General features: G+C 33.9%; 1 protein-coding gene across 1 annotated transcript in view; it reads right to left on the minus strand.

The window, feature by feature from the left end:
• DPYD (dihydropyrimidine dehydrogenase) overlaps positions 1 to 17,735 on the minus strand; it is a 1,643,387-nt gene that overhangs the window by 513,528 nt on the left and 1,112,124 nt on the right. The window contains exon 16 of the mRNA XM_053694067.1: positions 8,557 to 8,640. Within this exon, the coding sequence (XP_053550042.1) occupies positions 8,557 to 8,640 (84 nt within the window). The remainder of the gene's footprint in view (positions 1 to 8,556; positions 8,641 to 17,735) is intronic.

Raw genomic sequence — 17,735 nt, forward strand, 5'->3', positions numbered from 1 at the left:
TGTGGAAAAGAGGGTACAGCAAAAGAAGTACTAAAAAAGCTAAATATAGAGCTTCACATACTCCAAGACATGACCTCCTTTTCAAAAAATACAAAAACAGCCCAAATACACCTAGGCTGATCATGACATACAACAGCCAAACTCCCCAAATTCTGAACATCATACAGAAACACTGGAATATCTTGATGATGGATCCGACACTAAAGACCATCTTAGGAGACAGACCCTCAGTTGGATACAGAAGGACTAAAAACATAAAAGACCTTGTGACAAGTAGTCATTTCCAAAAGAAGAAAACTAGAACAGCATTTAAACCGGGAGCACACAAATGTGGCAACTGCAGCACATGCAAATACATGCGCATCACAGATAGGTTTGGGAAGAACCACAATATAAAAAGATACATAAGTTGCAATACTGAGAGTGTAATTTATGTACTTTACTGTACATGCAATTTGTACTATATAGGAATGACCTCTAGGAAACTACATTTGAGATTAATGGAACATTTTAAAAACATTAAAAACGCAGCTAAAGATAGGGAAGAAATGAAATCTATAACTAGTGTAGCTGCACATTTCTTAAAATTCCATAATTCTAATCAAAATGACCTGCAATGCTGGGGTATAGAAAAAGTGAGTTTAGGAATGAGAGGAGGAAACTTGGAAACAGCTTTATTGAAAGCTGAAAGCCGGTGGATTTATTTACTCAATACAGTCCAACCACACTGGCTGAATGAACAGAACAACTATTATATTTTTCTGTGAATATTATATACATAAGAACATATAATGATACAAAAATCTTGTATAATATATAGGGGTTCAATCTACATGACTGAAGAACTACTATAAGTAATCATAACTATAAAGTTTGACACACAACTTAAAAAATAATGAATGACAGCACGAATAGTCATTGAATTAGTTTGCTTATTAAAAATATTTTTTCACCCCCCTCCTTCACTTTTTTCAAAAAAAGATATATTATTAAAAATGAAGTCACATGGTCACGAACCAACCTTATGGATTCTTAAGGTATCACAATTCACACAAAAAAGCCTTTTAATAATGACATAAGAAATATACACGCTTAATAGCACAGATATAATGTCAGTCAAAATAGAGCTTGCAACACACCCGATAGCAAGAACTCTCTGAATTGAATCATCACGATAAGCAGAATAGTAAATCAACATTTAGCACATTGGTTTTTTATAAAATACTGGAAATACACACAGTAGAAACTGTGTAAAGTTTTTAATTGTCACTAACGTTTATAGAGTTATTCACTTGTATTCAAATTAAGATTACAGGGAGTGCAGAATTATTAGGCAAGTTGTATTTTTGAGGATTCATTTTATTATTGAACAACAACCATGTTCTCAATGAACCCAAAAAACTCATTAATATCAAAGCTGAATAGTTTTGGAAGTAGTTTTTAGTTTGTTTTTAGTTATAGCTATTTTAGGGGGATATCTGTGTGTGCAGGTGACTATTACTGTGCATAATTATTAGGCAACTTAACAAAAAACAAATATATACCCATTTCAATTATTTATTTTTACCAGTGAAACCAATATAACATCTCAACATTCACAAATATACATTTCTGACATTCAAAAACAAAACAAAAACAAATCAGTGACCAATATAGCCACCTTTCTTTGCAAGGACACTCAAAAGCCTGCCATCCATGGATTCTGTCAGTGTTTTGATCTGTTCACCATCAACATTGCGTGCAACAGCAACCACAGCCTCCCAGACACTGTTCAGAGAGGTGTACTGTTTTCCCTCCTTGTAAATCTCACATTTGATGATGGACCACAGGTTCTCAATGGGGTTCAGTTCAGGTGAACAAGGAGGCCATGTCATTAGATTTTCTTCTTTTATACCCTTTCTTGCCAGCCATGCTGTGGAGTACTTGGACGCGTGTGATGGAGCATTGTCCTGCATGAAAATCATGTTTTTTTTGAAGGATGCAGACTTCTTCCTGTACCACTGCTTGAAGAAGGTGTCTTCCAGAAACTGGCAGTAGGACTGGGAGTTTAGCTTGACTCCATCCTCAACCCGAAAAGGCCCCACAAGCTCATCTTTGATGATACCAGCCCAAACCAGTACTCCACCTCCACCTTGCTGGCGTCTGAGTCGGACTGGAGCTCTCTGCCCTTTACCAATCCAGCCACGGGCCCATCCATCTGGCCCATCAAGACTCACTCTCATTTCATCAGTCCATAAAACCTTAGAAAAATCAGTCTTGAGATATTTCTTGGCCCAGTCTTGACGTTTCAGCTTGTGTGTCTTGTTCAGTGGTGGTCGTCTTTCAGCCTTTCTTACCTTGGCCATGTCTCTGAGTATTGCACACCTTGTGCTTTTGGGCACTCCAGTGATGTTGCAGCTCTGAAATATGGCCAAACTGGTGGCAAGTGGCATCTTGGCAGCTGCACGCTTGACTTTTCTCAGTTCATGGGCAGTTATTTTGCGCCTTGGTTTTTCCACACGCTTCTTGCGAAACCTGTTGACTATTTTGAATGAAATGCTTGATTGTTCGATGATCACGCTTCAGAAGCTTTGCAATTTTAATAGTGCTGCATCCCTCTGCAAGATATCTCACTATTTTTGACTTTTCTGAGCCTGTCAAGTCCTTCTTTTGACCCATTTTGCCAAAGGAAAGGAAGTTGCCTAATAATTATGCACACCTGATATAGGGTGTTGATGTCATTAGACCACACCCCTTCTCATTACAGAGATGCACATCACCTAATATGCTTAATTGGTAGTAGGCTTTCGAGCCTATACAGCTTGGAGTAAGACAACATCCATAAAGAGGATGATGTGGTCAAAATACTCATTTGCCTAATAATTCTGCACTCCCTGTATAATAACACGTTTTTCTTTTTCTTTTTGCACCAACAAAATACATAACAATATTAATAATAGTGTACCTAGATGTCCAACTGTTCATTACTTAAAACAGCGGGATGAGTGTAGTCAAGAATTACATGAATATAATGACATATCTATATTTGATTGAACATCTTGTTCTAGAAAGAAATACCCCTTGAAAAAAAACGATATGTATTAATATATAATGTACGATGAAACATTAACTCAAGTGGCTTTTCCAAGAAATCCAAGATAGCATTGTTAGATTCTGATGTCAAATGTATTGACAGTTCACAAAACCCAGCATCAGATACATACAAATAATAGTATCTTATGATTGGGATCTGAAGCTGTCAATCTATCGATTCTGTCCAATCGACAACCGATCTCAAATTAAGTAAGGCAGGACTTCCGGCTTAACCGGCATATACTCCCAAACAATCGGCGGCTCGCCGCCTTTGACAAAGCCCGGATGGGCGAAACTAGTCAGGAGTTACTGTGAGTGTTTGGGCGCTCAGTTTTTAACAAGCCTAGCACTATGATGTTAATCTAGACAAATGATATTATTAGCTATACTCAGTTAACTTGTTGAATAGTCTGGGTTGTGCCAGACTTAGCCGTAGTTAATATCTAAATAATACAGGTATCCACTCTTTACCCGTGCGTGTTATGATAAAATATACGCTGCATAAAGTCCTTATGGATAGTTATTATAGTTTAGACAATATACATTAACCGTGATATGCAGCAACCTGAATTTACAGAACTATAAGGTTTGTTTGTATTGTAAACAGACCTGGATACAATTGTGACATATATTGGCAACACAGAGAAAAGGGTTGTCCTCTAATAAAGACGCTGTATCTTTGGTTACATATATCATGAATAATAGGTGATTGTAGCATATTAAAGACTACTGGCAGCCCTTATGTATATATAAAGTGGAAGGTCACAGTGAACCTACTTTAGGCTATTACAAAGATTTTCTGAGCGATCTGGATAGTCAAAAATACTCAGAGAGTTTGTTACAAAAAGAATAAACTGGGTTGTGCCATATTAAGCCTTAGAAATTAACAGAACAATACAGGTATTCACTGTTTACCCTGTTATGTAATGTACTGAACATATGCGGCGCAAAGTCCTTTTTGACATTCAACGTTGTTAAGACAATATATAACAGCAGTGTTGCGCAAGAACCAGATATTTTATAATTATAATGTTCACCAACATTATAGATAGATCGTGACACTATTTGGTTACACATTGGCAATGCAAGATAATAATTGTCTTTCAACGAATATATATATAAGTTACATAATATACAACAGAGGATTGGTTGTCTAAACAGGACCAAATAGCAGCCACAATTTTTATACATTGAGCAGGGACTGAGTGGTCAAATTGAAGGCTTTATTAATACAAATCAGAGCTATTAGGGTATCCAAATATTCTTACATATAGTGTATATTACTGAATGATTGCATGTATACACCATTTGGACACGCTATTACAGTATAGCTGAGATCTTACAGAACTACTGGGGGCATACATTTATTCACTATAGGCGGTTGATACTACAGTCATCCTCATAGTGTGCATATAGTGTCAGATAACATTACAGTGCTAGTGTCGATTTTAATTTGTTTGTTACCCTTATTTAAGTGCAGTTTATAATAAAAGTTATATTTTATTTATACCATTCTGGAGAAACTGCCATACAGTCTAGGCTGAGAGTGCTTATAGGTGCATACTTACAGGAGATATCCACATCTCTATGTGAGATTCTTCTTAGTTTTCAGTAGTATAATTGTTTATGCATTTAGCACCATTCCTTACATAATTGAGGCTTTATTGAAAAATAAGCATTAAGTTTGCAAATATATAATAACAGGCAAAAAGCCCTAGTGGTGCCATTGTTCTTGTGTAGTAACAATGGTTATCGTTTTTGTTGGTTCAGAGTGACAGAGATACCCGACCAATCAGGGAGATAGAAAATCTGGTTACATTTTTAGCCTTAAAAATGGTGGTCTAAAAATGACCTTGCAATGAACCCACCCTCCAGAACTTTTTACAAATGCTAAATTATACACAACAGCCAATCAAACTGCATGAAGACAAAAATGGTTGCCCATGCAGAGGTGTCACAGACTTGCACTGCAGCAAGCCATTATAGTGTAAAAATGACCCGAATCAGAAGTTCAATTCACATGACCCAGCTATTTCAAGGTTTTTGCACAGTAATGGCAAAATATATTAGCTATATTAAGATATAAATAAAACCTATTGTAACTAGGGATGGGTGAATGTTTCTAAAAATTCAAAATTTAAAACGAATTTTGATACATTCGTTCATTCGAATCTAATTTCGAATGTTTTTATAACATTCTAACATTCTATTTTTGAATTTTCGTTTTCGAATTTTTCAATAAAATTCGGAAATATTCGTTTGAATAATAGAATGTTTAGCTATGTATTCATTCAATTTCGAAATTTAATATTCGAATTTGAATGTGACATTCGAATTCGAATGTGACATTCAGATTTGCAATAGTATTTCTAGTCTACAACTGTGTTTAATAAATGTAATATTCGAATTTGAATGTCACATTCGAATTTGAAATAGTATTTCTAGTCTAATACTGTGTTTTATAAATGTAATATTCGAATTTGAATGTGACATTCGATTCGAATGTGATATTCGATTCGAATGTGACATTCGAAATAGTGTTTCTAGTCTACAATTTTGTTTTATAAATGTAATATTCGAATTCGAATGTGATATTCGAATGTAACATTCGAAAACTGTAAATAACATTCGAAAATCGAATTTTTAAGAATATTCGTTCTTATCAACATTCTATTATGTAAATCGAATGTCTACAATAACATTCGTTCTAACATTCGAATTCGGATATAAACACATTCGCCCATCCCTAATTGTAACCACCTTAACACATATCTAAAACAAGCACCTTTTTTTCAAAAGAAAATAGACCCAGTTTGACTAACCTCTCCTCATTCTAAATCTCCAATTTATAGCGCTGTTCTTTGTGCTCGTTTTCCTAATTCTTCAATCGCCTTATTAGTTTTATGGGCCTTTTCTGAATGGTTTCTAATCCTGCAACGTCCTTTATGAAATTGGTCCCATTTAAATAATTTGTTTTCTGCATATTTTTACTTTAAAATGTAGAACCTTACATTTTCCAGTATTAGATCTCATTTTCCATACACCATTGCGTTCTTCAAAATTTTACAAATCCCCTTGCAAAGCAATTCAATTCTGCACTGATCTAATTCCGTTACACAACGTTATAACATCTGCAAAAATAGAGATGTGTCTATTCAATCCTTGCTCCAAGTCATTAATACAAATATTAAAAGGACAGGGCCAAGTACTGATTCCAGGACTCCTCCACTTATTACCTTTGTCCAATCTCTATATGATTAATTTACTACCACTCATTGTTCCCTGTCTTATCCAATTATTTATCCATGAGCTAACATTGTTGGTTTTATTTTGTACACTAATCTTATACGGCAATGTATCAAAAGCCTTTGCCAAATCCAAATATATCACATCAACTGATCTTTATCTATATTCTTCCTTCCTATCTCATAGAATCGAATTAGATAAATTTGACATAATCTACTTCTCAACAAACCATGTGAATTTGAATTTGTAATCTTGTTAACATGAAAATAACCCCTTATAATCACTTCCAGTATCCCCCCCCCCACTACTGATGTCAGACTTACTGATCTATAGCTTCCTGGATCAGCCATGTTTCCCTTTTCAAAAGGGACACCACATCCACTTTACATCAGTCCTGGGGTACAATGCCAAAGGATAATGAGTATTGAACAATTAAGATCAGAGGTTTGGCTATAACAGTGCTAAGATCCCTTAGAACCCTTAGATATATTTCATCGGTATCTGGGGTTTTATTTACCTTAATATCATCCATTTCCTGATATCATCTAGAAGTAGCACAGTTTTTTGTAAGGGCTTGTATGTTGTTTCAATGCTTCTACCATTGCTTCCTCTCTTTTGTATACTTAAAGGGACACTGAACCCAAACTTTTTATTTTGTGATTCAGATAGAGCATGAAATTTTAAGCAACTTTCTAATTTACTCCTATTATCAAATGTTCTTTATTCTCTTGGTATCTTTATTTGAAATGCAAGAATGTAAGTTTAGATGCCGGCCCATTTTTTGTGAATAACCTAGGTTGCCCTTGCTGATTGGTGGATAAATTCATCCACCAATCAAAAACTGCTGTCCAGAGTCTGAACCAAGAAAAAAGCTTTTTTTATATAAAGATAGCAAGAGAACAAATAAACATTGATAACAGGAGTAAATTAGAAAGTTGCTTAAAGATGCATGCTTTATCTGAATCACGAAAGAAACATTTTGGGTTCAGTGTCCCTTTAAGAAAAGAAATGGATTAGTACCTCAGCCTTCCTATGGTTATTATTAGTCATGCTACCATTCTCCTATTTTAATGTACCTATATTTTCCTTAAATGTTTTGCACCATTTCTACACTTAAAAATAGAATTTTAGGGTTTTGCCATTGATCATTTTCCATTTTGGCTAATCTGATTGCTCTTTTGCATGTTTGTGTAATTCCTTATATATTTGTAATGTTGGATCTTTCGTACTTTAGTAGCTAGACGCAAACTTTTTCACCTGTAGCAGTGGAACATATACATTTGTTTAACGAAAATTAATGTAAATGTTCCATGAATGGTCGGTATTCATTTAATATAAAATGAGACAATTACCAAACAGCATGGGCTTCGAATACTCGAAAACGAAACGAAAGCTACAGCAGCGAACCAAAAATTGGTCTAAAGAATACTACTAGAATTAAACAAATTTTATCATAGAACAAAATCAGAATGTTTTTAAAAACTATATAAATCTGCCTGAATCATGAAAGAAAAAAATTGGATTTCAAGTCAGTTATATTTAAGCAACAGTGCAACAATTCAAATGTTCTAGCAGATTACAGCATTTTCTTCTTGTAATTTATGTCCCTGTAAAATCACAAAATACATTTGATCATAGTTGTTAAAATAGCCAAGTTGTGGAAAAAAAAAAAAAATTTTCTCTGATCACAGAAGTATTTGAAGAATGTGTGTGTTTTTTTTCTTTATGACAAATGTTTTTTTTCTACAAGACCCTTACTGAAGATATTTTGGTGCCTGGTTGCATAAAAATAAAAGTAGTATGTTTATAACGGTTTGCAAGTCACAATGTTCAACAAGAAATTGTGCTTAAAATATCAGAAATGCTATTTATATGGTAATACATATAGCAAAAAAATCACAGTGAGCTTAAGCATTTGCCACAATATTTTGCTACAGGGACTTTGGATCAACATTACGAACAAATAAAAATGCAGCTAATTATCCTTCAGTGCTCTAGAAACTGTTTTCTATGATATTACTTTGCATCAAACATAGTCCAAATGTTGGTCTTGTATAAAACTAAACACTTGTGCAATTTCCACTTCCTTTGCTATTTTCAACTTTATCTAATAAATATTTAAACAGTCTCAGCTTGGAGAATTCAGTCTTTGTGTATTCTTCACCTTGTATGTAATAACAAAAGCTGTTAACATGCATGCTAACTCTACTGAAAAACATGAAAGTGAAAAATTCCCACCTGCCCACATGCAAGACCCATGCCTCGTTCTCCCATGCCATGGGGGCAAGACAGATTTAACTCAAGGGCATCAGCTCCTGACTTCTGTAAAAGAGGAAAAACAGAACAACATTAATCAATACTGCACTCTGTAAATATAGTTTTGCTTAGTTTATTATTTTAAAGGGCTCCTAAACATTGTTTTTTTTTACTGGTATTTTACTTACTAGGTTTAATTAATGCATAGTGGTTGCTTACTGATTTTTACCCTTGTATGTGCAAATATCAGACTTCCCCTACTGCCAAAATAGTAAACCTGCTTGTTTTTTGGTTTAATTTTTCTGTCACTAGGAAGTACAGCCAATCAGCAGCTGCACTGCCTGCCCCATTAAGCAAAAGCGGCACGTGCACTCACCCCTCTGCTCCTCTAGTCCCACTCCTCTGTCCAAGATGCCTTGCCCCTCTCTGGGCTTAAAGGGACAGTATACACCAGAATTGTTATTGTTTTAAAAGAGAGATAATTCCTTTATTACCCATTCCCCAGTTTTGCATAACCAACACAGTTATAATAATACACGTTTTACCTCTGTGATTACCTTGTATCTAAGCCTCTGCAAACTGCCCCTTTTTTCATTTCTTTTGACAGACTTGCAGTCTAGCCAATCAGTGCCTGCTCCCAGATTACTTCACGTGCACGAGCACAGTGTTATCTATATGAAATATGTGAACTAACACCCTCTAGTAGTGAAAAACTGTTAAAATGAAATCTGAAAGAGGTGGGCTTCAAGGTCTAAGAAATTAGCATATGAACCTCCTAGGTTAAGCTTTCAACTAAGAATACCAAGAGAACAAAGCAAAATTGGGGATAAAAGTAAATTGGAAAATTGTTTAAAATGACATGCTCTATCTGAATCATGAAAGTTTATTTTGGCCTAGACTGTCCCTTTAAAGCCATTAAAGGGACATGAAACCATTTTTTTTATTTCATGGTTTAGAAGGAGCATGCGATTTTAAACAAATTACCAATGTACTTCTATTATGTCATTTTCTTAAGTTTCTTGATAACCTTTGCTGAAGAGCATATCTAAATAGGCTCAATAGCTGTTGATTGGTGGCTACAGCACATATATTTCTTCAACAATGATTATCTGAGAATGAAGCAAATTAAATAATAGAAGTAAATTGGAAAGTTGTTTAAAAATGTATTTTCTATCTAAATCATGAAAGCAAAATTTTGAGTTTCATGTCCCTTTAATGAAGTCACCTTAAAGGGAAATAAAACCCAAACCTTTCTGTTCACGATTCAGACAGAACATGCAAAATTAAACAATTTACTTCTATTATCAAATTGTCTTCATTCTGATTTAATCAACAGCGCCAGTTGCACATCTGAGTTATGCGACTAGCACTGCTAATTGGATCAGCACCAGGTTCCGCTCGGGACCAGCAGTGCACTGCGGGTCCCAAGTGACACTTTTATTGTGTGTTTAACCCCTTTGTGGGTATTAAAAGCACAATAGAACTGGGTCAATAGTGATAAAATCACACGCTCTAACGGATTAGAGAATGTAATATTTGGACTATAATGACCCTTTTAATCCTACAAGATAAATGTCTGCAGATTTTTAGTTACCATATATAACAAACAGCAATGGCAATTTTATGGGCAGAGCTTGGTGGAGTCAAAGTGTATGGCGAGCAGAGACAAGCCAGTTCCTGGAAATCTGTACAGTGGGAAAGCTGTGGGAGGGACAGAGGGAAGATCCCCCTTACCTAAGGCAAACCACAAGATCCAGAGCGGTAGGGAAATATGAAATAACAATATTCTGGGTTAAAGGGACAGTCAAGTACAAAATAAACTTACATAATTCAGACAGGGCATGTCATTTTAAACAACGTTACCATTTACTTTTAGCACCAATTTTGCTTTGTACTCTTGGTATTGTTAGTTGAAAGTTAAACCTAGGTAGGCTCATATCCTAATTTCTTAAACCTTGAAGGCCACCTTTAATCTGAATGCATTTGACAGTTTTTCACCACTAGAGAGAGCATTAGTTCATGTGTTTCATATAGATAGCATTGTGCTCACACACGTGAAGTTACCTAGGAGTCAGCACTAGGTGGCTAAAATGAAAGTTTGTCAAAATAACTGAAATAAGGGGGCAGTCTGCAGAGGCTTAGATACAAGGTAATCACAGAGGTAAAACATATATTAATATAACTGTGTTGGTTATACAAAACTGGAGAATGGTAAATAAAGGGATTATCTATCTTTTTAAACAACAAAAATTCTGTTGTTGACTGTCCCTTTAAGTCCTGTTTTAGAACAGCATATTACTTCAATCAATGAGGCAATTCTGGTCCTGTATGCAATACTATCCTTAACATTTTATTTTAGAATTGTGTAAAACTATTCTGAGACTTTCAAACCAAGTATCATATAGCACTAATACATTCTGTAACAAAACTTAGTGTTGCTTTATCTAGGACAACACAAGTTTGTTTTTAAATGCTTTAATAATAATACACAATGCAAGGAACATCAAGTCCATGCATTACTGTATGTGAATTACAATTATATAAAAATGAATACATACATTTTCAAAATGACATTCAAAGATCTTTACATGATAATTTTATTTGACAGTTATTATATTTAACATCATTTCTAAACTTTAAAAAATCTGCCGATTTAAATATATTAATACCCTTAAATGGACATGAAACACAAACCTTTTCTTTTTTGATTCAGATAGAACACACATTTGTAAACACTTTACCAATGTACTTTTGTTATCAAGTTTGCTTCATTCTCTTGGTAACCTTTATCGAAGGAGCAGCAATGTGCCACTGGGAGTTAAAGGGACAGGAACCCCCAACATTTTATTTCATGATTTAGATAAAACATACAATTTTAAACAACATTCCAATTTACTTCTACTATCAAATTTGCTTCATTACTAGATATGTGCATCAGGAAAAAATTCGGTTCGGTTCAGATCGATTCGGTTCGGAAATTCGGAATTTCGGTAAGTGTTAGGTGGGATTAGACTAGTATTATGTACAGTATATTAGGTGTAACCCATAGCAGAGTGATATAACCTAATATACTGTACAATACTAGTGTAATCCATGGCCATCCAAATCTACCGAATAAATACAAATAAATCCAAACTAATTCAAATTTATTCGGTAGATTCGGCAGTATTTTAATTCGGAAATTCGGAACAATCCGAATCCCGAATTTTACGAATTCGGTCGAATTTCCGAATCGATCCGAAACGAATCGCACATGTCTATTCTTTACCTTCTTATCCTTTGCTGAAGGAACAGCATTGCACTGCTGGCAGCTGAACACATCTAATTAGCCAATCACAAGAGAAAAATGGGTGGAGGCACCAATCAGTAGCTATATCCAACCAGTGTAGGATATGTGAATATTCATTTTCAACAAGGAATACCAAGAGAACAAAGCACATTTGAAAATAAAAGTGAACTAAAAAGTGTATTAAAATGATATGCACTATCTGAATCGTGAAAGTTTTATTTGGACTTTCCTATCCCTTTAACTAAACACATTGGTAAGCCAATGAAAAGAGACATATGTGCAGCCACCAATCAGCAGATAGCTCCTACCTAGGTATGCTTCTCAGCAAATGATACCTAGAGAACTAAGAAAATTAGAAGTTAGAAGCAAGATGGAAAAGTTGTTTAAATGTGTATGATCTATCTGAATCATGAAAGAAAAAGATTGGGTTTCGTTTCCCTTTAAACAATAACGGAACATGCAACAACTAGTATCAACTAACAAAACATCACTTCTCACTTTAGAATATAACATAAGAAAGTTTACCCTGAAATGCTCTATATGCACTCACATATAATCATTAAATAATTTTTATAGGTACATCTTTTGAGACTTTATAAGTGTGTTTGTCTTTTATGGGGTTTCATTTGTGTGACATCTTTCTGAAATGTTCCTGTCTAATCTAAAATGGAGTGAAACTGCTTTTTGTTTAATCACTATCTTCAAATTAGAAAAAAGAAAGCTGAAAAAGCCTAGCACATATTATTCTACTCCAGTAATTATTCAAATGTAGCCTTTATTTACTGCTCTGAAAAAACATATGAATAAAGCAGCGTTTCTACAGAGGTTAGTGAAAACTAGGACATATGACCTATGGTGACATCTTAAGGAAACATTTCCCCTGTTAAGGGGACAGTCTACATCATAATGGCAATTGTTTTAACTGATAATCTCTTTATTACCCATTCCCTAGTTTTGCATAACCAGCACAGTTATATAAATAAACCTCGGCAAACTGCCCCCTTATTTCAGATGGTTTAACAAACTTGCATTTCAAGGTCTAAGAAATTAGCATATAAGCCTACCTAGGTTTAACTTTCAACTAAGAATACCAAGGGAACAAAGCAAAACTGGTGAGAAAAACAAATTGGAAAGTTGTTTAAAATTACATACCTTATTTGAATCATGAAAGTTTATTTTGGACTTGACTGTCCCTTTAAACCCAGAGTTAAATTCCTTAAAGCATAGGTAGATTGTCCTAGGTCTGTTACAATAGACCCCCCCTGGAATTACTGCACAATTTACTGGGAGCTTGGCATCAGCTAGGATGGTGTATAATAAAAAGACCAAAAAAGTTTAAGATAAAGCCAACGTTTTTTGTCCAACTAATTTTTAGCATTAAAAAATGACAAGAAAGCTGTGTGTAGCCACCAATCACCAGCTTGCTCCTAGCAGTGCACTGCTGTTGTTGAGGATATCCAATATGCTTTTCAACAAATACACCAAGAGAACAAAGTAAATTTGATCATATATGTAAAATTAATGTGCCTTAAAATAACACGCTTTATATGAATCACACAAGTTTAAGTCACAACACTGCAACATAGAAGAGGAAGGGCCTAAAATGAGGACAAATTTAATTTTTGCACTGGAATACAAAACCCCTTGCTTTGTTCCCTCCAAAAAAAGTCCAAACTCAGCCTAACTTGGAATATATAGACGCAAAGGGGTTTGTCAATCGCTCCCCCTCCAAGCTTTGCTGAAGTAAAGCTTCAAATTTCCCTCATAAGGTTTAATTGTTCTGAATTGGGGACCCAGTCCAATTTCTCCCCTCTATTTAAGTACTGGTATTTAAGCAAAAAGCCTTGAACAACTAGTAATAGACAACTAGTCAAGAAATACCAAGATTTTTCCAAGAAATATATCCCAACCTATGTATTCACAAACAAGGCAGCAAAAAGCTGAATCCCATCAAAGGACCATTCAGATGTCTCCTCCCTAACATGCAGATTCTAATAATTTTTAAAAGTTGTGTAGTTTACTGAAGGCAGCTCACTCCAGGAGGTTCTTTTTAATTAAAAGTACATTCATTAATCGTAGTCTAATTTACAAATCTATTAATTGGAAATATGGTACTCTTCTTGTAATAGATGCAGATCAAAGTAAAACAATTGTTCGACTTTAGAAAGTACAGAGTTATTATTAGATTCAATTAGTTAAAAATGGACACTACACTGTTCTCATTTCATGATGAAGAAGAGATTAAAACAAAATTTAGACAATTCATTACAGGGACTTTAATTAAATAATTTCTAAAATGTAACACATTTACAGTGCACTTGAAGTCTCAGCTCCGCTATTAGAATCGAGGAACCATTTCACATGCTTGAATCAGAATACAGCCATGCACAAGATACAGGCTAATAACTTCCAGGCAAGCTTATTAATCAACATTTTTGGGAATTATCCAAAGTTCCACCAGTCTGACAAGAGTGGATATATTAAAAAATATATACATTTTTTTTTTATTTAAACAATAAGAGAATAACAAACACTATTGTGTTGTTTAATTAATCAAATGTGATGCTATTTATGCACAAAAAAATACTTTACATTATAATACGGTACTTTTTGACTGGATCACTTTTTTAATGCACATTTTACTAACATGTGATACACTGACAATTTGTGTTATGTCAAATCTTATGAATTGGCGACAAATTTGTACCCTTTTTGTAAGATCTCATAACGTATAAAACATACTGTAGCTTGTTAGTTATAAAAAAAAAGAAAGAGAAAACTAATGAGTGGTTAAGAAATGTTTGAATAAATACTTTAGTCACGTTACAGACACTGTAATTTAGTTCTCAAGAAAACAAATATTTTATAGATATGAAAAGAGAAGATAATTATAAAAAAAGTAATAGTAAAATAATTACATATAACTGTAAATACAAATAAAAAACAAGGAAACCAGTTTGTGAGTTAAAGAAACAGCAAATTGAATAGTTAAGAAATGCTTTATATATATATAAAAAAATATTCAAATATAATAAAAAAAGTTTATTATATAAACTGTATGGCCAAACAGTAACCACAACATTTTTCAGAGCCACCCTTTATTGTGTGAAATCTCTTATTGTTTTTTTTTTTTTGTTTTTTTTTAATGCAAGTATAACTTTTTATTGTATTTGAATGCTGTTTTATGGTTTTTAGATTTAATTAAATATAATTTCTTAACTTTTCAAGCGTCATCTCTTTGATTCATAAACTGATTTCCTTATTTTACTTTATTTTATTTATTTTTTTAATAATTATCTTCTATTTTTATTCCTATAAGACTTTTTCTTTTTGTTTTGTTTTTTGAGAACTAGATTACAGTATCTCTATCCAGACTAAAGCACTCTCTGCTTTTCCTGAATGGACAACTATAAAATTTGGTTTCCATTAATGTGTTCCAAATGAACTGTCATAGCTACTGCAATGTATTAAATGTATGGGAAATAGTACTTTCATGTTTATTTTTGTATTTGAAATAGTTAAATAGTTGTTTTTACTCATTAACAATTTCACCTAATGTTATTAAAGGGACACTGAACCCAAATTGTTCCTTTCATGATTCAGATAAGAGCATGCAATGTTAAGCAACTTTCTAATTTACTCCTATTATCAATTTTTTCTTTGTTCTCTCCCTATCATTATTTGAAAAATAAGGCATCTAAGCTAAGGAGCCATCCAATTTTTGGTTCAGTACACTGGACAGAACTTGTTTATTGGTGGGTGAATTTATCCACCAATCAGCAAGAACAACCCAGGTTGTTCACCAAAAATGGTCTGGCTTCTAAACTCAAATTTTTGATTTTCAAATAACTATACCAAGAGAATGAAGAAAATTTGATAATAGGAGTAAATGAGAAAGTTGCTTAAAATTGCATGCTCTATCTGAATCACGAAAGAAAAACTTAGGTTCAGTGTCCCTTTAAGGGTATTCCCATAAAAACAGTAAATCAGACCTGCTTATATTATCTATGTCTAAACATAGTTAGGTATTAAATTGTTAAAGGAATAGTCTAGTCAAAATTAAATTTTCATGATTCAGATAGAGCAACAATTTTAAGCAACTTCCTAATTTACACCTATTATCAAATTTTCTTAGATCTCTTGGCATCTTTAGTTGAATGTAAGCTTAGAAGCCGGGCAATTTTTGGTTCAGCACATGGGTAGCGCTTGCTGATTGGTGGCTACATTTAGACACCAATCAGAAAGTGCTACCCAGGTGATGAACCAAAAATGGGCCAGCTCCTATGCTTACATTCTTACCTTTTCAAATAAAGATACCAAGAGAGCAAATAAAAATTGATAATAGGAGTAAATTAGAAAGTTGCTTAAAATTGCATGCTCTATCTGAATCATGAAAGTTTAATTCTAGCTAGACTATTCCTTTAATTATGGCTGGGCACAACCAGTTATTTCAGATACAAAAATCTCTCTATCCTACCCCTGAATGGGAAATTAATCTGTGCTATCATCTTTTATTTTGCATATCTTGTCTACAGAGAACATTTGTTAATATTTCACTGTATGTGATGGTTTCTATAGGCAAATACAGATATTTCAAATAACAAAATAAAAGTAAGAAAGCTGTTGCAAGTAAATACACTCCAGCAGGTAAAATGGACCATTGGAGAAACATTAAAGGTGAGTATAATGTCCCTTTAAGTGTTTATTGTGTGGTTAGACCGCATGATTACACATACAACATTGGGGGGCAACCAGGCAGGAGTTAACTCTGGTGTCTCTTAAACACCTATACTTATATTAAACACCCGTAGGTACACCGGCAAAAAGACACACGTTGGTATATATTCTCTAGGTTCATGTGGTAATAAAACATTGTGAGGTAAATTATGAAATAAGTGGGTGTAATTGAGAATTTGTGGGATACTAGAAGAAATGTGCATTTGTCTTTTTCATGTTAAAACGAATGCCAACGAAGGCCGCCGGCAGCAGCATTTGGAGCCAGATTTCTTTGTGTGAAAGTGTAAAACACAAAGATCTGTGAAAATCCAGGTCTTTTACAAGAAGAAATCCCGCTTTGAAACGAGCCAATGACAATGCCGGTTGCCATATTTGGGGTTTGTTGTAACACAAAAAACATGAATTCAAGGGTCTAAAATAAAAAAAAAAAACTAAGAATTTTAAAACTGATTCTGCCCCCCCCCCAAAAGTCTTAATAGGCCTTAGGTTGGAAGGGTTTAATCATGGGTGTTATGTGGCTGAAGGCATTATATGGGCAATGTTGAGTGGTCAGGGACATGATTAGAGAATCAAAGGGTATAGCAGGCAATTTGTACCATCACAGCAGATCAAATTTGTTCACACAACTGTGCTGTAGCCAAAATTATTGTAGTATAAAACCACTACTGAACTTATATAGGTACAGTAACCTAAATCTCTAAAAACTTAATAGATTTTTTGTGTTTTAGATTTTCTTTAAAAAAATAAAATGTTGATTTCCAAACTATAAGCAGTGTGTTAGCTAATAAAAAAAAGTAATTGTTCAACAAACATATTTCTATTGTAACTTGAAAGAAAAGTCTACAAAACCAATTACACTTTGCTGGTAATCATAATTAAAGGGACATAAAACTCAAAATTCTAATGACTATGTCACTTCCAGTTACATTTGTTGACATTAAGGAGACCCTTACACTAGCTGGTTTATATGTATTTGTACATCTAAAGACACAGTTTCATATACTGATAGTTTCTCTTACCTATTCTGCCAGATATTTCAATATTAGGGATTTGAATTATACGAGTCTACTCCCTTAGATGAACACATAATCTGATGTTGAAGAAATAAGTTTGAACCGAATTCACCGAAACCGGA

This window comes from Bombina bombina, chromosome 10 (genome assembly GCF_027579735.1).
Source record: "Bombina bombina isolate aBomBom1 chromosome 10, aBomBom1.pri, whole genome shotgun sequence".
NCBI lineage: Eukaryota > Metazoa > Chordata > Amphibia > Anura > Bombinatoridae > Bombina > Bombina bombina.